This window comes from Mustela nivalis (genome assembly GCF_964662115.1).
Source record: "Mustela nivalis genome assembly, chromosome: 1".
Classification (NCBI taxonomy): Eukaryota; Metazoa; Chordata; class Mammalia; order Carnivora; family Mustelidae; genus Mustela; species Mustela nivalis.
This window is the reverse complement of record NC_139020.1, coordinates 199,471,652-199,498,425: the sequence shown is the minus strand read 5'-3', so window position 1 is coordinate 199,498,425 and position 26,774 is coordinate 199,471,652. Positions and strand designations below refer to the sequence as shown.

At 51.6% G+C, this 26,774-nt stretch overlaps 1 protein-coding gene across 5 annotated transcripts; it reads right to left on the bottom strand.

The window, feature by feature from the left end:
- Positions 1-1,687: 1,687 nt before the first annotated feature.
- On the bottom strand, positions 1,688-18,961 carry LOC309842271 (putative serine protease 42). Of its 5 annotated transcripts, XM_082686236.1 has the most exons (8): positions 18,208-18,961; positions 13,135-13,248; positions 5,993-6,848; positions 5,528-5,684; positions 4,869-5,128; positions 3,807-3,967; positions 2,724-2,751; positions 2,463-2,606 (listed from the first exon to the last, which is right to left on the bottom strand). In XM_082686236.1, exons 3-8 carry the CDS (start codon positions 6,234-6,236, stop codon positions 2,578-2,580), a joined length of 879 nt encoding a protein of 292 aa, XP_082542362.1. In that variant the 5' UTR covers positions 6,237-6,848; positions 13,135-13,248; positions 18,208-18,961; the 3' UTR covers positions 2,463-2,577. The 5 variants fall into 5 exon arrangements, with proteins under 5 accessions (XP_082542358.1, XP_082542359.1, XP_082542361.1 ...); XM_082686232.1 differs by lacking the exon at positions 2,724-2,751 and having other exon boundaries at positions 1,688-2,606; XM_082686233.1 differs by lacking the exon at positions 2,724-2,751 and having other exon boundaries at positions 1,688-2,606; positions 18,508-18,960.
- Between the last annotated feature and the right edge of the window lie 7,813 nt (positions 18,962-26,774).

The following is a 26,774-nucleotide window of genomic DNA, read 5'->3' as shown; positions in this document are numbered from 1 at the left end:
GATCTCTGTCAAATAAATAAATAAAATCTTTTAAAAAAAAAAGATTCCCTCTCTCACTCTCCCTCAGACCCCCACCCCACCTCCCACTCTTAAAAAAAAAAAATGAGGTTCAATAATATGCAAATAATCTGATCATCAGAACCGTGGTTACTTCTGGGAGGGGATGATTAGAAAGGGATATAAGAGAATATCCTGGATTAATGCAAATGTTTTCAATCCTGATTTGGAGATGTTAGCATGGGGGAATACCTCTGTTAAAACTCATAAAATTGTATATTGCAATGTGTACCTTTTACTATATATAAATTATACCCCAATACAGAAAATAATACAGAAATGCATTAAGAAAGAACAGTCATTCGTGAACATAAGCTTTTAACCTTATCAATTTTAGAAAAATGAACAGAGAAAGAAGCCATAGTGTATAGTGAAGTGGGAATTAAAAAGAATTTAGTCTAGGGGCGCCTGGGTGGCTCAGTCAGTTAAGTGTCTGCCTCCTGATTCCATCTCAGGGTCCTGAGATGGAGTCCAGCGCTGGGTTCTGCACTCAGCAGGGAATCTGCTTAAGATTCTCCCTCTCCCTCTGCCTCTCACCCCCTCCCTAAAAAAAAATTTTTTTTAATTAGTCTGAATAAATGACTTTTAAAACTTATATTCATAACAATCCAGAAATAAAGCTCCACATGGTTGGTTAGAATGAGGTTTTTCTATAAGTAACTGAGACGGAAGAGAACAATGGCTTAATTAAAGAGTTTCTTTCCCTGTCGCATGAAGAGCTGTGAGAGCAGCCCTGCAAATTCCAAGGAGCCAAGTTCCTTCTAAATTCCTGCTCCATACCCTTAGCTCCAGACCTCCATACCCTCGTGTCCCAAGATCAGTGCTCAAGCTCTGGTTCCCGTGTACGCCTTCCAGCCAGGAGAGAAGAAAGAGAGCTGAAGAAGGGCTCGTCCCCCAAATTCACCAACCTTTCGGTCTGTATTTTATTGGCCAGAATTCGTGCCACACTTAGGTGGGTGGGACTTGGAAAGACAGTCTTTATTCTGACTGGCTATGTGTCCAGAAGGAAGGGAATGAAAAGTGTGAGATGGGGCTATTATGGATCTAATCACTTCTTTATTCACCTAAATATTCACAGGCACTTTCTTCTCACATGCAACAGGCACTGATCCCCTGCTAAAAGAAAGGAACCTCAAGGTTTTGAGATGGGGGAAGGAAATCGCTAACAGTGGGGTAAAGGTGACAAACAGCGACTCTGGGATGGCAGGGTCCGGCACACACATGGTGAGTACTCAGCCTGTCTCCTGCCTGAGCCTCGGCCCCGTGTCCTTCAGAGCTGGGTCAAGGTTATGGTGCTCAAGGCTCCATCTAACTCCAACAGGCAGAAAGTATGGGCTGCTGTTCGAAGGCACTCCCCTAACCCCTCTCCAGCTTCCTCTCTCTCTCTCATGTCTTCTCCCCAGAGGCAATGGCCAGCAAACTCAGCTACGAAGCTCCCTGAAGAGATGCTGGTGGCCATGAGGTGCACAGCAGCAGGACCCAAGTCGGACTCGGATCAGAGTAGATGAGGGCCTCCCCTCTCATTCTAGAGTTTCCAAAGCATCGCAAACACATCCCTAAGTTAAATGTGAGATAACTTTTCCTCAGTGTCCCCACACCCCCACATCAGGAGAGATACAGAACACGCAAGTGACAATCCAAACATTTATTCAGTCGACATCGGAGATCTCCACACTCCTCAATGCCTCCACATAGCTTGGGCTGAGCCTGGATGGGACCACTAGAGACTGAGGAAGGGGGGCCCATCACGGGGTTGCCACAGGAGCACCTGTGTGGCAGGATCCAAGCTGGGTGCTAGGGAAACGTCTCCCAGACTCAGGCACCCCAGTCCAATGTGGAAACCCCAGGCCTCACACCTCAGCAGGGACATGGTGACACCCCCTCCCTCTCTCTCTCTCTGCACAATCAGCAAGCTGACTGCTTCAATACAAGGTCAGGTGACAGCCTGAGACCAACCCAGGTCCCACGCTGTCTCACCGCTCTTGAGGGCTCTTCTCTCGCAGAGGTTCTCCGAGATGACAAGGAAGCCCCGCACTCCCCCTGGCAGGTCGGCCGGCTCTCAGCCTGGGGGATGTCTGACCCCATCCTTCCAGGAGGGCAAAGGTACAGCCAAGGTTGTGCAGGTGACTGGGGCATCAGGCTGGGATGCTTTCGGGGCTCCAGCCTTGCTGCCAGTTCCTACTGTGTGGCTCTCTACTGGGTCAGGGGATACCAACCAGAACTGGAGGAAAGGGCATCTGAGCAGGAGTGGGAGGTCGGAGGAGAGGCCCGGTATGAGACTCGGAAATAGGAGGGGGGGTGGGCCAGGGTGATCAGGGGGCCACCAGGATGCCCAGGGGCAGCACCAGGCATAGAAGTGGGATGAGGAACACCACCGGATACAAAAAGGAGGCCTGATTAATCACTCCAGCTATCCACTCCGCATAGACAGCAAGATCTGTATAAACTCCAGGCATATTTCCACGACCGCAGCCAATGCCCCAGCTCACGACTCCTACCTGGACCCATGTTTCCTTAAATTTACAGACCAGAGGGCCCCCAGAGTCTCCCTGGAGAAAGAGAAAGAGACGAATGCAGGACTAGAAGGCCATCCACATCAGAGCAGGCTGACTGCTGTGTAAGGCACTGGGCAGTCGGGCACGCGGGGGCCTTCCCCAGGGACCTACCGGGCCCGGCCTTCTGTGAACCTGAGAACTGAGAATTGAAAAGTTAATGGGAAGGGGTGCCTGGCTGGCCCAACCCTAGTCTCGGGGTTGTAAGTTTGAGCCCCACACTGGGTATAGAGAGTACTTAAAAATAAAATCTTCAAAAAAAAAAAAAAAAAAAAGAGAGAGAAAGAAAAGAAAAGAAGAAGAAAGGGAGGGAGGCAGGAAAGGGAACGTTAATGGGAAAATTTTACTATCCTTGGGAGGCTATTATAACTGGTCGTTTCCCATACCATACTAGCTATTAAGCATTTTGAATATCACATCTGCATGATAGTCCCCCAAATCCATACATCTAGGTTAAAATTTCTCTAAATCTCCTAACCCATACAGCCAGCTCCCTCCGTATCTGATGCCCCACTTCCAGACATCCCACAGACACCCCATCGGACGCAGAACCCAGCATGTCCTCTCCCAGACCTGCTCGGGGGCCCCCGTCCCCCACCAACCAGCTCAGACAGAAACAGAACCCTCCAAACCTCTCCCTCGCCCCCACCCTCCCAGCAGTCAGTCACCAGGAACGCAGGATCCAACTTCAGACACACCCCCTTCACCCCCTCACCGCCCCAGGTCCCGCTCGGGACTCCGCGCCATCACCTAGATGACGGACGCAAACACCTAGCCTACAGTCCTGCCCGGATGGCATCGAGAAACTCGGCCCAGCGCCCCAGGCCACGCGGAACCTGACTCCAGCCCCCTTCTCTGGTCCTCTCATTGCTCCAGATCTGGAAGGTGGGCCCTACACGTGGCAAGTTCCCTCACACCTCGGAGCCACCGTCCGTGCTGCTCCCCCTCCCTACAGTGCTGTTCTCCTCTTTCCAAGAAATCCCAAGACTCATCCTCTAAGTCCAGGCTCAAATGCGCCCTCCTCCAGAAGGCACTCGACGCGGGAAGAAGAGGGCGGGCCAGGTTCTGCCCATGAATCTCCTTCGAGAAGGAGCGAAAGGAGGTGGTGGCAGGTCACCCAGGCCCTGGCACCTGGGAATGAGGAAGCTTGGAGGGGTCACCCTCAATGTGCAGATGCAACAGGGTCCGCAAAGTTACCTGACAAGAATCCTTTCCAGCTCCTTTATAGCCACAGAGCATCCCCTCCAGGACTCTGTTCTTCTTTGTTGCCATGACTTCCTGAACCATCTCATTGCACCTTTCATGGAGGATAATGTTTTGGTCGACCTCCTGGAGAACACCCGTAATGTGGTCGCCATCTACAGGGGAAGAAGAAACTCGGCAGTCGGTGGCTTGTGCCCAGGTGGACGGTGAGCCCCTCGGCACCTAGCTTCCCCTTCGAAAAAGGCAGGGCCGTGGGTTCTGTGCCCCCTTTGACAGTGGAGGAAGTTGGGCACCAAAGTGGACATGGGAAGAAAACGAGGTAAGAACTAATAAAGTCAAGATGGCATAGAGAAGGACCAATCCGGACGGGCACAGGGCAAGGCCTTCCCAGCCCGAGAAATGATAACCAAGCCCCTGTTGTACCAACAGTAAGAGTGACAGGGATCCCATGCATCAGAAGTATCTTTACTCTCGAGCAGGTTCGCAGGCTCAAGAATGGGGAGTGTCCCCAAGTTACCAACCCAGCCTCTTCCCAGAGATGGGAGGCCCTGCAGCCTCAGCAACAGAGAGACCTTCTGTCCCTAAAGGGACGGAGAGCTCCCTGACAAGCAAGGCCAGTACTTTTCAGAGACTGGACAGTTCTGACTGGCAAACAATTCTTCACCTGCTGAGCAGAAACCCACCCCGGAAGAACACCAAGGCCTCTGGCTCCATCCCCAGGGAACCTAAAAATACCCCCAAACCAGCCAGGCATGGTGCCTCACCAATCTACAGAAAAAGACTTCCCCCAGGTATCTCTTCTCCTGAGAGAGCTCCAGGTCCCAGGACCTGTGCCTTTCCTAAACGGCTACCATGAAATATTTGTGCTGCAACAAAAGACGTCATCAACCAATTTCTAGACTCAAGTCAATCAGGAGCCATTACTCTGGCCACTGCTAAACTCTGACCCCCCTCCTTCCCCCTCTTCCAGGCAGTCCTCCTTCCTGCACCTCTCTTTAGCTTTTCTGCCTACTTCAGGGCTGGGCTGCCTCCTTGCTACCCGCCTCACAGTCTCACCCTGTTCCTTTTTGCCCCATCCGGTCACCCAGCACGTGGTCCCAGCTTCCACCTGGAAAGTCTTCTGAGGGATGCATACAGGCTGGATGGTCCCTGTGAAGTTCACAGGGTAGAGGAGATGGAGAAGGGCAAGGTCATTTTGAACGGCTCCAACTACCGAGAGTTGAGGATGGACGATGACGTTCTTGACCGGGATCACCACACTGGTGACTTCCTTATAGGCGCTCCGATCTCCCATCTTGACACTGTAGCGGAAAGGGCTATGGGAGAGAGGACGTGCCCCTCATGGAGACCTTTCCCACACACGGCAGAGGCTTCCCAGCCTGGCCCCAACCTCCCTCACCGCTCTTTCTACTGCCCTAACACCAAACAGCCCTCCTTAATGACTCTCAACATTGGTTTGCTAGTCCAAGTAACTGGTTTGCTTCACCAAATTGGTATTCCTAGTGATGAGACAGCCAGTGCCGAACCCGTGCATTTTGTAGTGCGGGTGGGCCTTGGCTGGGTTGGTTTGGGTTGGGTTGGGTTGGGTTGAGTTGGGTTGGGTTGGGTTGGGTTGGGTGTGGGTTTTGTCAAGTTGCCAGGGCAACAGAACCTAATGGGTACCTGAGGAGGGCAGGGCTGGCTTCAGAACTCTGTGACCCCTCTTCACTCCTCACCTTAAAATACAGTGGCCTGCAGTCAGCACCCACTGCGATGTGAGGAGGGAGCCTCCGCACACGTGTTTCTGGTTCATCCTCAGGCTCACCTGCCAAGGCCACTTCCCCTCTTCCGCCTCCTTTCCTCCCGTGGTGTTCTCAACGACGTGGCCACACCCTGGAGTGGGAACAGCGAGCAAGGAAGAACCTCCAAGAAACAGAGCCCCGGCTTCCGAGGAGAGCACCAAGTGCCCCTCGGGGGAGGTAGCAGGGCCCCTTAGACTCCAGGGCCCTGCTGCAGAGTCCCCGGGCCCTGTACCCGCAGACCTCCAAGGCCGGAGGGTGTCCTGCTCAGACTCCACAAGCGGGGCTGCATTCCTCGGGGTGGGGCAGAGGGGTGAATCCTGGTTCCCGCAGACTCCCCGGGGCCCTGGCTCCCACTTGCAGGCCGCAGCCCCCCTCAAGGCTCCCAACGCCAGATGTCACCTGGGATCAGTTCTAACAGCTGGGAGAGTATGGCATTCTCTTGGGGCTCCGGGGTCGCAGACTGTCCCTCGGCCCCCGACACGGTTGCACTGGTGCCCTCACGGCCACCCTCCGAGGATGATGGGGAGGTGGGCGCCGAGGAGGGTGGGGACGATGTGGATCCGCCCTGCGCCCCACCAAGCCGAGGCTGGAGGAGCAGGAGCCAGAGCAGGAGGCCCAGGGAGCCGCCGCCGGGGGACGCCATTGACCCGCCGCGTCGCGCCTCTCACGGTGGCAGGTGGACCGGTCCACGCTGGCGCGCGAGCGACGTAAACAGCGGCTCCTCGCGCTGGGGGCCAAGTGCGAAACATCGCGCCCTCAGCATCCGCCCCCCTCCCCCGGTCCTCTCTCCGCTCTGAGTCCCATCGAACCCCGCCCAGGCTGGAGGAATCAGGGTGCTTCCGAGGAGCTTGCCCTTGACAAGGACCTCCCAGTTCCGGGGACACCGCCTGATGTCCCTGCCTCTTCTGGTGCGGTTCCTGGGCTGGAGCTGTTGAAGACAGGCAGCCTGGGCATCCCCCGAGGAGACTGCATTCTCCACTCTTCGTTCTGGTTCTTCAGCTCAGGATTTCATCCACCAGACAGAGATTTGGGGGTAGGGGACCATACTGATTAAGTAGTTGAGACAAAGGAGTAGGCAGCTGTTCTGTTTCAATGATATGGGAGCCTTAAAAAAATTAGCCACCACCAAAGACACATGCAAGTCAGTTTCTTCTTCTTAGGGCTTGGTCCCTGGCATCCGGCCCGGTGGCGTGTCCTCTGTCTTTGCACCCTAAAGGCTTCTGCTAGGCCCCTGCATCCTTGGGCTTCAGCATCCCTGTTGAAGTCAGGGAGAAAACAACAGTCACAGCTTCTAAATTGCAATAGTTCCCTCTTTTTTCCTGGCCAAAAGGGGACAGCCAGTCACAGTTTTTCAGGAATGTGGATGCTCCCCTAGCAATTTCAATGTCCTGGTTGAAGGGATTGTCTCTCAGGCATTCTTGGAGGTTGGAGAAATGAGGGAGTAGGTCATACATCACGACTCCATTCCAATATTCTCTGCTCTCTAACTCTTTGCATTCCTTTCTCTACATGAAACCAAGGAATTGCTGGCATATCCACTGCCTTTAGTGTGGTCCACCACTGAGTTCAGGCTTAAAACAACCAGCATGTAGAGTCTGCAACAAGTGGGATCAAGCCCACCTATGTGAACCAGGAAACTGAATCCAGAATCTCTGGTAAGTGTACTCTTGGGCAAATGTGGACCCAGGCCTCCCCAGTCAAGCAAGAGTCCTGAGAATCCAACGCTATCATACACCTCTGGTTCGCTCCAATGTAGACAAGCAAACACTAGTGGTTCTTTTTGAAAGGAAGGCTTCTCCTCCTGGGTTATACTTCGTGTCTGTCCAAGAGCATGCTGGGGTCTTACTCCAGCTACTAGGTCTAGAGGCAGTGAAGAATGGCAGGGGTGATACAGGCAAAGAATTTGCATGCACTTATAATGTCCTCAGATGAACTCATTACACTGTCTCTAAGATAAAGAGGACCAGCCTTATCCAATGGGAGGAGGCACAATTTCTATTGGCAAGGGAGGTTCAATGTAGCTGAGGATGAGGATGTCCTAAACCTATCCAAATGTGCCCCCGTTTAAATTTTCAGGGTCTCTTTCTCAACCAATGCCCTAACTTTTCTTTAAGAGTTCTGATGAAGCTGTTACTTCAGTTTATGTTCAAACTTATCAACTCGAAAGATTGGATACTCTATCTTGTTTCCAAGGGCATCAACCCTGCTGTTATACAGTATATGAAATTATTTTAGGGAAATCAGAGAAGCCTTTAATCCAGAAAGTTAAGACTCAGGATTGCCATTTTCTTTCTTTAAAAATCATCAGTTCAGTAAGAAATAACCAGTCCTTTTCACCATCTTTGTGTTCTTCATTTCCACAACAACGTCTATTGTGGCAGCCTGTTATCGTTTAATGAACTGTCAAATGCAAAGTGTGGGCTAGTGTTAAGACTTTAGAACTTTCAGGAGCTGCAGACACAAGGTGAGCTTGCATCCACTCACAGGGCCTTCCCTACAAACTCCCATCATGTACTCATGAGAAAGATTAGCAGCAGGGCAAGAAACCAGAGAAATGAAAGCCCTGCTTACAGTATAGACATTGGGGAGGGGAGCAGAAGTTGCTGTGGGAAAGGCATGGTGTCCTTCAACTCCATCCCCTAACCCACCAGGCAGCCAAAAGAAGACAAAGCAGCAGCAGCCATTGCCACCACCACCACGGTCACCTTATGTGACTGGGTGAAAGGCACAAACCTGTCATTTTCAGGGCTCAAGTTAAAGCCTACTATAGCTGGGTAAAGAGAATGTGAAATAAAGTCTACCCCTAGAGGAGGAGCCAGATCTCTAGGGATCTTCTATGGTGGGGGAGAATCAAGATCACTAAGAAGACCTCATCTCTGAGACCCCACAATATGGTACCTGCCTAACAGTGAGACTGAGCCAGAAAAAAAACAAAGAATGCCCTCCCTCCTACCTCCGTTACCAGACTAGTAAGTGTCCAGGAACAAGTAACAGTAGATTACTGTTGAGGGGGGGGAGAGGTAAAAGCATGGAAAGACATCCTCCTGGACACATAAACATGGAGAAGACTGACAGCTGAGTGTAGAACAGACACGAGAAAAAAAATCCAACAAGTCAGTCACTGCTCAAAGCAAAAAAATGGTGGAAGAATTCGAAGTCTAGTACAGACGGAGGGTAACCACACAACAACAAAACTTGACATGAGTGTCTCAATACTCTCTGCCAAAGAGAAGACAGGCCCATTTCTGAACATACTGTTTGCTTGTTTTAAAGATTTTATTTATTTTAGAGAGAGAGAGAGAGAGAGAGAGAGAGAGAGTACATGCTGGCAGAGGAGCAGAGGGAGAAGGAGAGAGAGAATGCCAAGCAGACTCTGCACTGAGTATGGAGCCTGGTGCAGGGCTTGATCACAGGACCTGAAGATCATGACCTGAGCTGAAATCAAGAGTTGGACACCTCTAACAGACACATGAAAAAATGTTCATCATCATCAGCCATCAGGGAGATTCAAATCAAAACCGCATTGAGATACCACCTTACACCAGCTAGAATGGCCAAAATTAACAAGACAGGAAGCAACAAGTGTTGGAGAGGATGTGGAGAAAGGGGAACCCTCTTACACTGTTGGTGGGAATGCAAGTTGGTGCAGCCACTTTGGAAAACAGTATGGAGGTTCCTTAAGAAATTAAAAATAGAGCTTCCCTATGACCCTGGAATTGCACTACTGGGTATTTACCCCAAAGATACAGATGTAGCGAAAAGGGCCATCTGTACCCCAATGTTCATAGCAGCAGTGGCCACAGTCACCAAACTGTGGAAAGAACCAAGATGCCTTTCAATGAACTAATGGATAAAGAAGATATGGCCCATATATACAATGGAGTATTATGCCTCCACTGGAAAGGATGAATACCCACCTTTTGTATCAACATGGATGGGACTGAAATAAGTCCCATGGATGAGTGAAATAAGTCAAGCAGAGAGAGTCAATTATCCCATGGTTTCACTTGTGGTGCATAAGGAATAAGATGGAGGACACTGGGAGAAGGAGTGAAGTGAGTTGGGGGAAATCGGAGGGGGAGATGAAACATGAGAGACTGTGGACTCTGAGAAACAAACTGAGGGTTTTGGAGGGGAGGGTGGGGGGTTGGGTGAGCCTCTGGTGGGTATTAAGGAGGGCACATATTGCACGGAGCACTGGGTGTGGTGCATAAACAATGAATCTTGGAATACTGAAAAAGTAACATTAAATTTCAAAAAAAGAGTTGGACACCTCATAGACTGAGCCACCCAGGCACTCCACAAACATTGTTTACCAAAGTCTCTATTCACCTACACAGAATGACTAGCTTTCAACCAAAAACAATGAGACACACAATGAAAAGGAAATTAACAACACACTATCAAGAGACAAACCAAGCAACAGAACTAGATTCAGATAGCACATGGGGTTTAGAACTATCACAGAGGGAACTTTAGATACTAGGATGAACATGCTGTAGCTGCCATCTTGCCTCCCTGCATGTGTGCACCTAATCTCAATTGCAGCTGGTCCGTCCAAAATGTCCTGAATACCAACCCTACCCTGCCCCCCATTTCTACTCCAACAAGATGAAAGAAACTCCCACGAGCCAGGAGAAAGTCACCAAGCTACAAGCACAAGTGCACACGGGTGGGAAAAGAACTGGTCACAGAAAGAAGATGGTTCCTAGAACAGCTCCAGCGGATGATAAAAAAGAAACTTCAGTTCGCCTTCAAGTTAGTGGTAAACAATATCTCTGGTACTGAAGAAACAAATATGTTACAAACCAAGGAAGAGTGGTCTATTTTAACAATCCCAAAGTGCAGGCATCCCTGGCAGCAAATACTTCCACCAGTTCACACCATGCTGAGACAAAGCAGCTGCCAGAAATGCCACCCAGGATCTTACACCAGCTGGGGGCAGACAGTGTGACTCGTTTAAGGAGACTGGCTGAAGCTCTGCCCACACAGTCTGGGGATGGAAGAGCACCACATGCTACTGGGGAAGATGATGATGAGGAAGTTCCAGATCTTGTGGAGACTTTTGGTGAAGCTTCCAAGAATGACGTCGACTAAATGGAGTCAACGTCTAAAGAAGAAAAAATTTGAAGGGAGCTGCTATTTTTTTTTTATTTTTTTTTTTCTGGAGATTTGAAACTTTTTTTTAATAGATTTTATTTATTTATTTGACAGACAGAGATCACAAGTAGGCAGAGAGGCAGGCAGAGAGAGAGGAGGAAGCAGGCTCCCCGCTGAGCAGAAAGCCTGATGTGGGGCTCGATCCCAGGACCCCGAGATCATGACCTGAGCCGAAGGCAGAGGCTCCAACCCACTGAGCCACCCAGGCATCCCTGGAGCTGCTATTTTATAACTATGACTGCTTGTTAAAATTTTGTTCATGGACCCAATAATAATCTAGGTCTCTAATATTTTTAAGCCCAAGCCTGTTGGACATTGCAGCTCTTTTCAGTTTTTGCTTATACACAATGAATTCTTTGCCACTAATTAAGCTGAAGAGGCCTGGGAATAAAGTCTGAAACAAGGTTAATCAAGTTCTTTAGCTAGTATGAATACATACATACATACATACATACATACATCCTGTGGTGAACCTATTTGAAGGCTCTAATTCAGAGGTCAACAAATGTTTTCTTAAAAAGGTCAGATAGCAAATATTTTAGGATTTTGAGGTACAATGAAGATATTATGTAGGCCTCTATTAAAAAAGGAGAAATTTCCACAAACATATAGTAATAATAGTAATTAGATATAATATTTTGTAATAGAAATCGAATGAGAAGTATTTGAGCAGAATAACATTTTACTTAATTGGGTTCAAAATTAGTATTCTCCATCATAAAAATCTATCACAAATTTTCTGTAATGGTGATCTATAGTGGTATTTTATGCATTTAATCTTTTAAAATGTCTTTTAATGCAAATAAGTGCTGCCCAATGCTGATACTAATCTGTGAACATATAGCTTTGAGCATGCTGTTCACTTAGAAGGCAATTATAAAGCTATTTTAGGTTTTTCTCTTGATTTTGCCTTTGTCTTGTCATTACATTGTGAATTAATTATTTCAGTGATGTTTAGGGAACAGTTCCTCAACTACAGTTAAATGGATTTTGAAACATGCAAATTTCCTTTGTGGCATTGACACGAACTCTAAAACTGCTTCTGGAATTGTAACAGAAAGCTCAGAAAATATATTTACTGCAAGTTTGTGTGGGAAAGTACATCTTGCTTGTTTTAACTTTTGACAGCACAAGAACTGTATAAAGCAGCTTGACATAACTTCTGATTCCAAAAAACATTAGCTGTCATCAAATGACTTTACCATTGCATAGACAGCAATAGAAATAATACAGAATGAGAAAGAAGCAATAGAGAGGATACTGTTATAAGGTCCTTACACTACCTAAACAGCAGATACTATTGTTTGAAAGAAGAGGGCAATTAGTTAAAGATATACACTGTAAACTCCAGGGAAATCAGGGGGGAAAAGTTAAATAACTATCAATAAGGCAATAGCAAAGATAAAATAGAAGCATAAATACTCCATTAATTTAAAAGAAATCAGGAATAGAGAAAAAGAGATGGTACAAATAGAAAGCAATTGGCATGGGGCGCCTAGGTGGCTCAGTGGGTTAAAGCCTCTGCCTTCGGCTCAGGTCATGATCCCAGGGTCCTGGGATAGAGCCCTCCATCGGGCTCTCTGCTCGGCAGGGAGCCTGCTTCCCCCTCTATCTGCCTGCTTCTCTGCCTACTTGTGTTCTCTGTCTGTCAAATAAATAAGTAAAATTTTTAAAAAAAAGCAATTGGCATGATGGTAGAATTTAATTCAACATTATTAATATTTATATTAAAGGTAAATGTTTTATTAAGTGAATTAATGCTTCTATGGCGTGAGTTAAAGGAGATTGTCAGACTGGATTTTTTTAAAAACACAACTCAACGATATATCCACCTTAAATATAAAAACATAGATAGGTTATAGGGAAAGGGATAGAGGATGATAAACAAACCAAACACTAATTAAAAGAAGGAGTGGTTATATTACCATCAGACAAAGCCAACATCAGAACAAAGGATATTATCAGGGACAAACAGAGACATTAATCACAGAATGATAAACAAAATTCTAAAGGTGTATGTACCTAAATATGCCAAAAAAAATTTCAAAATTTACAGAGCAGGGAGAAAAAGCCAATCTAACCAAAATTAGAATTTGGAATTTGGGTTTGTCTTTCTTAATAATTGATAGGACAAGTACACAGAGAGCTAGTAAGTATATATAAGATCTGCAAAACACTATCATTAATTAGATGTAATGGACATTTGTAGATTATCCTAGCAACAGCAGAAGACCCTTTTTTCCCCAGTGTACATGGAACATAGACCAAGATAGAGTATATTATGAGCCCTTAAACAAATGGTAATAATTTAAAGAACTGAAATTATGCAAAATACATCCTTAGATCATAACAGAAATTAGAAACTAATAATAGAAAAATACCTTGATGGGCACCAGGAAGGCTCAGTCAGTTAAGTTGTCTGACTCTCGATCTCAGCTCAGGTCTTGATCTCAGGGTTATGAGTTCAAGCCCTGCACTGGAGCCCAGCATGGAGCCTAGTTAAAAGAAGAGAGAAAAATGAAAACTATCTTGAAAATTGCCAGATTTCCCCCCCGCCCAAAAATTTTTAAACTTTGATTTTGGGGATGTCTAGGTGGCTCAGTCAGTTAAACATCTGCCTTTGGCTCAGGTCATGATCCCGGGGTGCTGGGATCAAGCCCCATGTCGGGCTCCCTGCTCAGGGAAGAGTCTGCTTCTCCCTCTCTCCCTGCCCCTCCTCCCTGCTTGTGAGCTCACTCTCTCACGCTCTCTGTCAAATAAACAAAATCTTAAAAATAAATAAATAAAACTTTGATTTTGGACTCCCAGAATGGCTTCGTGAGAAACTTGGTTGATTCTTCCCCTAGAAAGAAAGCTATTTAACTGGTGAAAAATGTTTTTTAAAACACAACTATCTCAGGTCTCTGGAAATTGTCCTATGGCCATACAAAGCATTGAGAAATATCTACACGAGAAAATCTACAAAACTTCGTATGAGCAAGAGTCTGTGGCATTTGAGCGATGACCAGCTCCCAGCCCCCGACTCCTTAGCTCCATATTACGGAACTCTACTCTGGGCAAGTGGCCAAGATGATGGGATCTCCTTCTCCCCCAGCTAAGATTTCACTTCAGTAGAAGCAGGTCGCTGGTATCTCTCATCCTCCCAAGTCCATCTGCAGAAGTCCTGTTCCAACAGGCATGCCCAAGAGAACTAGAGCCCCCTTCCCTCACTTTGCCCCTACTCATAGAGCAGGAGCTCTACCCCAGATACTGCAGGTTGAGAATCCGGGGGCTCCAGTCACCCCATCCCAGCTCACTGGTAGAGCAGAGGATCCACCTTGGGAAAGGCAAAGTGAGAAGACTGCTGGATTGCATCCCTCTCCCCGGTGCCCACTCAGAGCAGAGCAGTTTCATTCCAGGAGAAACAGGCTGCCATCCCCGTCCTCAGCTCTGGGGCAGCAGCACAAACATTCTGCCCAGGAGGAGAGGCAGGCTGAAAGGGGGAGTGTGCTCTGCAGCACTGCCCGAAATAACTGAATTTATTTGGAACAGACGGTAGAGAAATTCATGCCTAAGAGACTTGTTTAAAAACGGAGATCTTCCTGATGAGCAATTAAGAGAGGGTTGAAAGCTCCATGATCCTGGCAGCAAGAAGTGAAACAGCAGACTAGCTCGAAGTTAAACACAGAAAACGAGTGAAAAGAAAGGGAGTCAAAAACACTGTGCACAGACCTTTGTGCACAAGACGGCATTCTCAGGAGTGAATGGATAAGGAACTTCTGAGCTACTAGTCCCTGGCTGAACACGTAGGGGAAAAATAAATTCCCTAAGCTGTGAAAGCCGTCTCCAAGATACACACACATATCCAATGATAAATAGTGAAAATAAAACTGACCAAAGGAGCTTACACACAACCATTTACCATTGAGTGGCTTATGTTGATCCAGGGAAATGGCTGAGCTGGGGGTGGGGGGGTGGGGGGGATCTGAGCAGGGATATCAGAGGCTGCAAATAATTACAGGATTATCGTACCCCAGTCACTAAACAAATGAATGACCAAATAAACACCACCACCACGAGTCTGGGGTGGGTTGGGGGGACAGGGAACCATGGTCCAGATTTGCTACAACATATTACATGTCTGCCTTTCAATAACAAAACTGCAAGACATGCAAAAAGACAAGAAATACATAAGAAAAGAGGTGGATAATAAAAAAAACTCTCCTTCCGATGACAGTCTTGTATTTCAACGCATGCAAGAAAACATTTCATAAAATGTAACAGCTTTCCATGATAAAGAACATTCAGGAAACTAGGAATAGAGAGAAACTTCCTCAATAGGATAAAGGCCATATATGAACAACCCAGAGCGAACGTCCTACTCAGTGGTGAAAGACTAAAAGCTTTTCCCTAAGATCAGGAATAAGACAAGGATGCCCACTTTCACCACTATTCAACATGGTACTGAAAGTCCTAGCCACAGCAATTAGGTAAGGAAAAAAAAAAAAAAAAAGTCCTCCTAATGAATAAGAAAGAAGTAAAATTATCCTGTTCACAGATGACGTGAGCCTATGTATAGAAAACCACAAAGATTTCACAAAAAAGAAAAACCTATTAGCAATAATAAACAAATTCAGAAAAGTTGCAGGATACCAAATCAACACGCAAACATCTATTGCATTACCTAGTGCGCACACAGGGAACAGTCAAAGAAGAAATGAAAAACAATCCCATTTATGATAGCAACAAAAAGAGTAAAATACTTAGGAATAAATGAATTTAAGCAAATAGGTGTAAGAACTGTACACTGAAAACTATAAAAAATATTGCTTAAGGAAATTAAAGACTTAAAGTAAACAGAAAGATGTCCTATATTCATGGATGGGAGGACTTAATGCGGTCTTGTTAAAATGATAATATTATCCAAAGCAATCTGCAGATTCAATGCAATCCCTACCAAAATCTCAATGACTTTTTTTGCAGAAACAAAAAAAAAAATTCTAAAATTCATATGGTATCTCACAAACCCCAAATAGCCAAAATAATCTTGAAACGGAGAACAAAATTGAAAGACACATTTTCTGATCCTGAGGATGGCACAGTACAGAGCAGTGAAATAGAGGTCCTGGGTGTACCCACTGTACCTGGGTGTACCCACTGAAGCCACCTGACCTCTGGACTCCTGAGGAACAGCCACCCACCAGTCTCCTTTATCCTCAGAGCCACTCGACATCAGTGTCCTGTTCCTTACCACAGAACATCTTCTGATTTATAGGCATTCATTTGACTTCCCCTTTTGGAGTCTGTGTATGACCCTCCTGGTCCCCCCCATCCACATCCAGGCCCAGTCTGGGGACAAAGCCTTCTGCTCCTACCCCAGGGAGGTCATCAAAGATACATGAAGGAGATACCTCTCATGGAGGTTCTTCTGAAATTTTGAATTCTCATTTTTATGAGGGAGCGTAGGAAAGTAAGGGGAGGAAGACAGAGCCGGGGAAGGAGGAAACCAGAAGGGAAAAGTAGGTTAGGAAGGGGAGAGGAGGGAAGGTAAGAGGGAAAGGAAGGAGGTGAGCAGAGCATAGGGACGCAAGGAGAAGGGACGTGGGGGGGAGGGAAGGAAAGAAAGGAAGAAACCGAGTTATATATAGGTAGGAAGACACTAAATGCATCCTTTTCCAGAAGACAGAATTGCCTTCTAAAACAAATCCAAGTGATGGGACGCCTGGGTGGCTCAGTTGGTTAAGCAGCTGCCTTCGGCTCAGGTCATGATCCCAGCGTCTTGGGATGGAGTCCCACATCGGGCTCCTAGCTCAGCCGGGAGCCTGCTTCTCCCTCTGCCTCTGCCTGCCATTCTGTCTGCCTGTGCTCGCTCTCTCCCCCTCTCTCTCTCTGATAAATAAATAAAATTTAAAAAATAAAAAAATAAAAAATAAAACAAATCCAAGTGAGCCAACTGAAAAATTAGTACAACTATAAGAAAATAGACTAAGAGCTTGGGGAAAAGGTCAATACATAGAATCAATAACTTTCTATCATGCAGCAATAACAGATGAGAAATTATCACAGAAAACAAGATATTCCATGAATGATAGCGACACATATTTTTAAAAATACCTAGGAATCGGCATTTCACCATTGGCCCAGGCTCCTCTGATCCTTTCTTGTCCCTTTCCTCCTCACTAGTGGGGCTCCAACCACACTGGCCTCCTTGATGTGCCTCGCTGGCTGCCCCCAGACATCCAGACGGTTCATTTCCTCCCCTCGTGGGTCTATACCAGAGTTGGCAACCTTTTTCCATGAAGGGTCAGATACTGAATATCTTAGGCATTGTGGGCCAAGAGACAAAATCAAGACTATCATACACATATTTACATAGAAATAGAGAAAACCAGCTTCCACAGAATACTGACAGATGAAATTCAAAATATATTAACAACCGAGGACTTTTTTTGTTGTTGTTTTTATTTTTTGGTAACAGGAGTTTATGAAGAAGAATGGAATTGTTTTAGGGGGGATACCATCAAAGCTCAGCCTTTCCGATCATGGAACTGATTGCAAATGCTCTTCTGGAAGAACCATTCTCAGCTAAGGGGTGTTGGGCCAGATTTGGTCGGGACTCAAATGTCACCTCCTGGGTGAGGCTCTCCCAGGACCCCCTCTCAGAAGTTGTACCCCCACTTCCAGTCTTCCCTCTTGGCCTCTGATCTTCTCCACTGCACTATATATTTTACTGTCGTACACAGTAAAAGTCCTCCCCTTCCATATGTAAACTTTATGTAGGCAGAGTCTATCTTGCCACAGCTGTATTCTCTCTCTCTTTTTTTTTTTAAGATTTATTTATTTGACAGAGAGAGAGAGATCACAAGGGGGGGAGGGGTGGCAGGGGGTGGGGGCAGATTCCCCTGCCCAGCACAGACACCCCCGCCTCCTGCCTACCTGCCCACTGACTCTCCTCTCTGTCTCCCTGCTCCCTTGGTGGGTCCTGGTCTCTGTCCCTCCGCTGGACTGTGGGTCCCCCTCTGGCTCTTAGTCTTTGTCCCTCATTTATAGATGAGACTTCAAGAGCAGCTCCCAGGACTCCTCCCCTGCATAGGGTGTCATGCAGACCCCGCACTCACCCCCAGGATGCCTTAGTTCCAATCTCCTCCATTCAGTCCGGCACCCAACCCACCCGCCTCAGGGCCTAAAGATGCTGCCCCCGCCCCCCATGCCTCTACCGGACTAAATGCACCTCTGTTCAGGTGCCTCTCCTCTGGAAAGCCTTCCTTGACACCCTCCTCAGGCCCTATGCTAAACCTTCAATGAGGACTGTCATTCTGCGGAGACACCTGGATCGTCCCTATGTACCCAGGGGCTGACAGGACCTACCCCTGTCTCCCCACCCTGCTCCAGGAAGCTCAGACCTGATCTCTGAGCCTCCAGCGCCACCCCCCCCCCCCGCGTCAGAGCCACCTCCTCCTGCCCTCTGACATTACTTGTTGCTGGGGTCCACCGCTCTCCGTCGCTGGTCCCCTCTCTAATCCCACAACAGCCCCATCCGACACTGGAGGAAATGCCTCGCGAGGGGCTGTGCCCTTTGCCAGGTCACACAAGAAGGCAGGGGGACAACGGGCCCTTGGGCAAGGGTTCTGGCAGTACTGGCCGAGGGTACGCGACAGCAGACAGAAAGATGGACAGAGTTTTGGGTGAGCCGCAGCCGAGCTGGGACTCGAGACTGCTCTGAGCCCCTCCCTCTCCGCCCGACTGCCCCGCAAGACCAGGCGTCGGGGGCTCACCCAGGAGCCGGCTCCCGCCCCCTGGCCCGGCGCCAGCCGTCATCCCCGTGAGGTCAGCCACCGGCCCGCGATTTCGGGGAAATACCAGCTCCTTATTAAAACCAGGCGGTGGTCAGGCCCCTGCTGCTTTCCCAGTAGAAACGAGGGTGTTTGTTCCGAGAGGAACAGGAGTCCGCAGGGCTGGCCAGGGCCGCGGCCCGGAGGCTGGAACCGCAGCGCCTACCTGGCCGAGAGTCGGGGCGCCCTGGGGAGCCCGGGAGGGTGGGGGGAGCAGCCCGAGCTTTGGGCAAGGGCAGCCGGGAGGGGGGAGTGGGGCGGGGGGAGGCACACGGCACAGGAGAGCGGGGCCGACCAGGGAGGAGGGGGCGTGGGCCGGTGACCCGGAAAGCACGCAGGGGCAAGCGGGACAGCCCCCACCCCCCGGCCGCCCCCACCGGCTCCGAACGCGGGCTGCCGGCCGGGCGGCGGGGAGCGCGGGCCGGGGGCCTGAGGCCCTCCCCTTCCGGGCGGGCGGCGCGCCCCCGGCCTCCCCCCACCCAGCCCCCAGCCGCCCGCCGCCTCCTGCAGGGGGCGCCCGAGGGCCGCACCGCCGGCCGGGCCGCCGGCATCTGGAGCGAGTTAGGCTGGGAGGCCGGCGGCCGGCGGCGTGAGCTCATCCCGGCCCGCCCGCTGCGGTCCCGGCGCTGGAAGGGAACAGAACAGAAGCGCCGCGGGCCCGCTCGGGGCAGCGCGGCGGGAGCGTGACTCCTCCCGGAATGTGGGTGTGAGCGCAGAGGCGGCGGTGTGTGTGTCGCTGGCGCGTCGCCGAGGGAGGGCCGAGCCCCGGGAGCCGGCCGCCAGCGTGTGTCGCTGTGGGTCACCGTGTGCCCTGGCTGGGGAGGCTGTGTGTTGGGGGGGGGGGGGGGGGGGCGGTAGAACACTGCATGTGACAAGTTACACACACCCCAGCAGATACTTGTTCCACCAAGGGCACAGCAGGGTGAGGGCCGGCTCCGTGGCACGAAGCTGGGACTCCTGGCTCCCTGCCCCTGAGCCCTTGTGCGTCCGTGTGTGTGTGTGTGTGTGTGTGTGTGTGTGTGCAGAAGCTCCGAGCCCAGTCACCGTGTCCCAGAGTGCCCTGTCAGGGCTGGGGCCCACCACCTCTCTGTCCATTCTCAAACAGCCTCTTCCTGCTCATTGCCCCAGGCACTCTCCTCCTTCAAGAGGAGGGAGAGTCCTCTCCACTCCAGGGTCACGGCTAACAGTGACTCACAGAGACCACGTGGGGAGACACACACCCAACATTCATGTAAGAAACACCTTCCTAGTCGCAGGCCTCCAGGCTGGGAGAAGCAACAGAAAAGTTGCAAGTTGGTGACAAGGCTTGGAGAGGCCACTTGGTGAGACAGGCCCATCCCTGCCTGGGGTGGGGAGCAGGAAGGGCTGGAGGTCGTTGAATTACACACACACACACACACACACACACACACACACACCCTGCCATGTCTTAGGTGCTCCAGCCCCCCTGCCCTGGGCCCTGAGGCTATTGCACAAGGTATGAAGGGCCTCAGATGCCCCCGGACTCCCAGGGCCAGGAGCCAGGGTGGGGACATGGCACTGTGGCCATCACCAGACATGCAGTGAAGAGCTGAGGCTAGAGGAGGTTACCCGGAGCATCCAAGGTGCCCCTTGCTCATCAGGCTGGTCCTTGCCTTGGGCCGTCACCTAAGGGATCAACTGTCCCAGCTTTGGGGAACTGTAGTCCCGGCTGTGCTAGAGACCTCAGGGAGGCGGCCCTCCTGGCTGGGCTTGCGGCCCTGTCATGCCCCCCCCCCTTCTCCCTTCACACCTCCCCCCAAGCTGGGCAGTGGCTCTGAGACAAGGACCCTGCCTTGCAGGATGGGGCACTTGAACCCTTTATGCTTCCTCACCAGCTCCTGCTCCTGGGGCCCACAGCACACGTTTGCAGAGGGCTGGCCAGAGCTCTCGGCCCCTGAGTTGCCTCCACATCCCCACCGGTGAGACAGAAAGGACACCCTGTCCTGCGTAGGCCCGCCCAGGCGGCAGCTCTACTTCTAAACGGACAGGCATCTAGGGCACCCACGGGTGTCCTCGGCTCCCGAGACACTGGGACAAGCTGGGTGAGGGACTTTTTTATACTGGAATGACTCTGGTTCATATAGCCAGAGCTTCCAAATTACTTAGCAAAACATGTTTGCTTTTTAATTAACATGTGCTTGCAAAACAATGGTTTTAATTAAAGTGGGTGGGGGAGAGAAGGGATGAGAGAGAGAATATTTCAAGGAGCTCCAAGTCCCGGGCCAGACTTCTTAAAAATAAAGTGGGAGCTTTGCCCCAAGCCAGCAGAAGCTGGGAGGTGGGGCAGGCTCCTTGGGGAGCCCCAGGAACAAACCAACCTCCTTCCCCCGCTCTCTAGCTCTCTTGCTGAGAATTCACCCTTTTACTGATGGTCTCATTACTCACCCTACTGTTCCCTGAGCCCCCTGGGAGGGGGTGGTTGAACGGGGATCCACCAGACAAGACACAGGGAACGGCATGAGTGAAGACTGAGTGTGAGCCTTGTTGGGGGAACATGAAGTTCACTGGGGAAGGAGAGAGCAGAGGTGGGAGAAGGGGAACCGTGAAAAAGCCAGATGCCCCCCAAGACTGGTGGACTGGAAGAGTAGAGCTGGACCGGGAGATGCTGATGTCCAAGCCCCAAGGAGATGAGCTGGGGCCAGGGATATAGGGCAGGAAGGGAAGGTAGGGCTACGTTGGGAGGAGGGATTGGCAGCGGAAGGGGAGGGCCTGCGGGGACCAGAAGCGGGAGGTGGCCTGGGGACCTGGGGCTTCTGGTCAGAGGCTTCTGGGCCTAGCTGCAGGTTTGGTCAGTCCAGCAGGGGGCAGCCTTGCCCCCATCATTCTGGACTCAGGATGCACCCACCCAGCCCCAGTCAGGAAAGGGAGTGAGTGAGAATGAGATGATCCCTCCAGGTCAGCGGCACTTTCTCCCATTTCTGACTTTTAGAGCCAGCACTGGGGTGCAGCCCAGGGTCAGAGGTCAGCACCGAGATGGGACAGTGCCCCTCCCCCCACACACACGTGGACAAAGGGGGATTGATAGGAAGCTTTGGGGAAGTGAGGACACCCCCAGGGTTCAGGTGGCCCTGAACCCCCAGATCCCGGTGGCCCCACCCAGGACGCTGTTTCTCATTAGGGGCCTTCTAGCCTCCCCCCCAGCCCGCGCCCCCACATGAAACGTGCCTCCCTGTACTTAATTCATTACGCCAGGCAGGGTGGGAGGCCCAGCGGGCGGGGGTTATTTTTTCCCCTGAGCTCAGACATTCCTCGCTTTATTATTCTCCACATTTCAAAGCAGCTGTCGCCTCCCCCTACTGCCCCCAGCCCGAAGCTCAGAGTCCAGAAGGAACCTCTCCAGAGCTCAGAACACCAGAGGCTTCCACACCTCCGGTCCAACACAGAAGAGAAACTGAGGCTCAGGCCTAGAGCCCCAGGGAGACCTGCAGGGACGTCCCCCAACAGTCCGCACCTGAACTTACCTACCCCTAAGCCTGGATCCTCCTACGTGTCCCCCACCGCCCTGTCACCCTCTGTAACACCGTGTTCCCTGACTCTATTCACCAGCCCTGGGCTACCTTCCACACAGGTGGCCTCAGGGGCCCCCTTGCCACTACAGAGCCAGCCCTGGTGTCCCCTGCCTGCAGCAGGAGCTAGGACAGTTCTCAAGGTCCCTGCCCTGCTCAGGACCTTAACAAACTGAGCTCTGGCGGGGTCAGCCACCTGATGGAGGGCAAGGCCCATCCTGGATCAAGGGATCAACCCAGAGGATGGCAGGGCTGGGGTCAGCTTAGAGAGTCACCTAGAAGCTAGGCCGGGGAGCAGAAGTTCTGCGGACCCAGTTTTGGGGAGCTGGGGAGGGCCCTGGACGAATTTTTGCCCCACATCAGGGAGCTGCCTCAGTAAGAGGTGAACTTCCTGTTGCTGGAGGTATTCAAGCAAACAGCAGCTCATCAGACTTGCCCTGGGAAAGAGGTTGGCCCAGGTGTCCGAGGCCCCTTCCCGTTCAACTCTGAGGTCACAATCTGGAGCTCGTAGGGAAGATAGCCACTCCAGATTAAAGGAATTAATGGTCTCTCCTTGCTCTCTCGGGGATGGCAAGGCGGGTCTGGAAGCACCGGCCAAGGCACAAGGACAGGAGACCTGGGAGCTGGACCAACGCCAGAGCGGGACCTGGCAGGGATATTTTCACTGCACTGTCCCGGCACCTGGGGAAGAACTGGGAGCTCAGCAGACACCCCATCATCAAGCACTAATGGGTTAAATGGGGTCTGACCCAGGCCCTACTCCCACAGCCTGCAGGAGTCAGGGCCTCCACCTGGGGGACAGACTCTGCCCTCAGAGGAAGCTGAGACGGGAGCCCAGGTGGGGCAGGCAACCTGGGGGCGCTGAAGACTGAGTTTGGAGGCCACCCTTGATGGCATTTTGGCCCTGCTGACCCTACAGCCAGGCAGCTGTGGGGGGGGGGGTGCGAGGGCTGGATCCTCAGGAGCCCAAGAGGGTAGGAGTCACTCCTGATGTGGCCCCAGAGGGTTCTCGCTGTCCACACAATCCTGGGGGCCCAGGGCCTGCCCACGGCTCCAGCTCTACTCTTCAGACCTACCCCAGGGACCCCCTTACTACAAGGAAGGCACCATGTGGGAGATGGACTGTGCAGAGCCCAAGCTCCGGAGAGAGGGAAAAGCTTTCAGCTGGTCCAGAGCTGTTGGATGTGGGTATATCTCCCTCTTGGGGGCTCCCAGCCCTACGCCCCTTCACTCAGGCCAGGCCATACAGAGGGGTGTGCCCGGCTTTCCCCCTTTATCCGTCCCTCAGCCCTGAGCACGGTTTCTCCTCCCGGGGCTAGAAACCCCTAGGTATTTGCGCCTTCGTGCTGTGTCTAGACACAAGCCGTGACTGCCCCTGGCTTCCCACCTCTGACTACAGGTGTCGACAGGCTCCCAGAGTTTCGGGGACACTCAGAATCACAGGATCCCAGATACTGCCATGAAAGGAACTGAGACATCATCCCATGCTCAGGCTGCCCCCCCACCCCAGGGCCCGACCTCACCAGGCCCCGCCCGTCTCAGGGGCTCACCTGAGTGGGCCCTGCTGAGTCTCCACTCCCCACTCGGTCTCACCTGGCGGGGCCAGGCCTGTGAGTCAGCAGAGCATCTGATAATTACACTATGCATGAATGAAAGAACCAATGAATGAATGAGTTCATTCCAATGAGCCTCGGGCCTGGAAAGCCTGGGCCCCATTCAAGGGTCTCTATCCAGGGCTTTAGGGAGATGTTGATTGCAACAAACTGAGATTTTCTCAAAACTTAAAAATCGACTTGTGGGGCGTCTGGGTGGCTCAGTGGGTTAAGCCGCTGCCTTCGGCTCAGGTCGTGATCTCGGGGTCTTGGGATCGAGTCCCGCATCGGGCTCTCTGCTCAGCGGGGAGCCCGCTTCCCTCTCTCTCTCTCTGCCTGCCTCTCCATCTACTTGTGATTTCTCTCTGTCAAATAAATAAATAAAATCTTTAAAAAAAAAAAAAATCGACTTGTAAGGTCTGATTTTGCCAACTAAAGACATGAAAACAACAGCCAGCCACCAGCTACCATCAGCATTGTTTTGTAAACAAAAGGATATTCTCCAGACCAAAAAAAAAAAAAAAAAAAAGAGTAGGCTGCATGGGATCTTGGAAGAAAGACAGGTCTTAAAGATGCATAAATTGAGCTTCAATTGAGCTTCATGGCAAGGCCATGGGCCACCAACATGGGCCTTACTGTTCTCTCTTGAAAACTTTCTTGGACATTGTCACAAGCTAGGCCCTGGGGCTTGGGGACACCCATATGCTTCCAACCTCTACCAGCACCAGAACCCCTTTTGCAGCCTTCATGACTAGAATTGGTTCCCCTCGGCTTGCGCACCCCTTAGGACAAGGTGCTCACTACCTCTCCCAGTTAGCTCCAGTGCTGGGGGTATCATTTTGGAGCACCTTTAAGTGGCTTCCAAGCCTACTATGGGAGGAAGTGCTGGGACCACATGGCAAGTCAAATGGAAGAAGTGCTGGGCGGGGTTGGGGGGCCGGGGGTATGGGAGCTGAGACAGAGGCCTCCAGACCCGGGGCATGGGAATGGTGAGGGGAAAAGGCCGCTCATATTCAGCTAGACCAAAGTATAAAGAATCAGAAAGTTGGTCTAGACCTGAGACTTCCCAAGGAATGTTGTCTCCCCATCTGTGGAGTTCCAGAGTCTTCTACATGCCTCACCCTGCGCCCCCAACCTCCAGAAAGGCTTTCGTGTCCTGATTCTCACCGAGACCTCACTAGACAGGTGAGGTACCCAGACCCACAGGCCAGAGGAGGGGACAGAGATTGGAAGAAAATGGTTGAACTTCAGCGTCCTCAGCGAGGCAGCGTCCTCAGCGTCCTCTAGGAGGGGGGAGGCAGGGCCCCCTCTGGCCCTGACGACCTAGGCCTTCCCCTGTCCAAGGGGCCCTGCGCCCCGGCTGCTGAGACCAGAGGGGGCCTGTTTCGCGGCCGGCCCCGGGAAGCCTCGTGTGTACACACACTCACACACACTCCACATTCCAGCCGTGCTCTGTCAGCATTTGGGCAAACCAGGATTGTGTGGCTTTGGGAAAGCGGGAACAAATAACCCCCAAACTTGGGTGAGGGCGGGCCTGGGGCTGGGTGGAAGGGACCCGGGAGAACCCCCAGGGAGCCACTGCGGTGCAAGGTCACCGGGTTCAAGGTCTGGGGTTTTCCTGGGTTCTCCAAGGCCACCAGGTCAGCAGTCCCAGGGGTGAGGCAGGCCCTGCACTCAGACAGGCTCATCCCGGCCCCCTCCCCTCAACACTCCCCACCACCCAGAGCCTTAGGACCCACAGCACAGTGTTCAGGCCTGGTGCCCCCAAGCACCCACTTCCACACTGAGGGCTCACACCGGCCGCAGCCCAATTTCTTTTGCCTCTCCCCCCACTTCCTCTGCACCCCAGCCCACCCTGCTTCTGACTTCATGCAATCCCTGGCTTGGACCCTTTTTACTCCAACCCCAATTTCTCTTAAGGTGGTCTTCAGTTTTCCATTGGCTCTAGCGCCCAGTTTCTCATACCCGCAGTCTGATTTCTTTTCTTCTCATGGCCTAGGAAGACCTTCCTCTAATACCTGATGTGTTCAAGACCCGGGCTGACTTCATTCTACCTCGGTCTGAGTGTCTGGCCCTCTTAGACCCCCAGTTGGCACCATCTGCTCCATGTCCCAGATGGTGACCCCTTGAACCCGGAGGATGGGGTCTGGGGAGAAGCTGCAGGGTACAGCAGGCCACCAAGAGCCAGAAGCAGCCAAGCACGGACATCGGAGCAAAGGAGGGACCGTTCCTTCCGGGGTCCTGAGGCTGACCTCCACCTCTCGCCCCCAGCCTGCCCCGCTGACCCTCTAGATCAGCCTGGACCAGGACTAAAACCGGAGGTGAATACTCCTGCCACTTTAGAAAGACCCCAAAGATCAGGCCTCAGACCGGATGGGGAAAGGGAGACATAGGGAGACCCCCGGCTAGACCCCACCTTACAGAGCACGGGTCCTGGCCCTAGAGGCATGGAGGGGACTAGACTAAAAGGGAGGACAACCCTCTGCCAATCCCTTCCCCCTGGCCACAGGGCCACAGGCTGGACCACCCTGCTTGAGGGGGGAGCTGGGACAGTGTTTATGCAACTGTGGGGAGGCCGCGGCCCGGCTGGCAGCGCTGCCCGCCCAGCACCCGCACTGACTCAGCAGAGCCCCCCAGCACGTACACGCTCAGACATGCATGCTGACACACACAGACACGCACGCGCACAGAGGTGCACACACGTGTGCGAATGCACTGACTGGCAGCACACGCAGGTCCAGCTATGCACGTGGGCAACTCACGCCCCCACAGATACACTCACAGGCACGGATCCTCCGGCCCACTGGCGGGCACACAGAAATATGCATGCCACCCAGCCGGGGTCGTGGAGGAGGGATGCAGGGTGAGGAAGAGGCTCAGCCCTGCAGCCTCCATGTCCCTCCCCCCATCCGCTCTGACACCCAGACCTACAGCCAGTGGCCTGAGCCCACCTGGGATCAGCACAGCCATATATAACAGGCACAAGGCCCCAGGGGGGCCCCATGACCATGGCTGGGCCAGAGACAAATTCCAAGCGCAGGAGAGCCCCAACAAGTGGGGCCAAGCTGCCCCAGCCCGAGCTTACGAGACC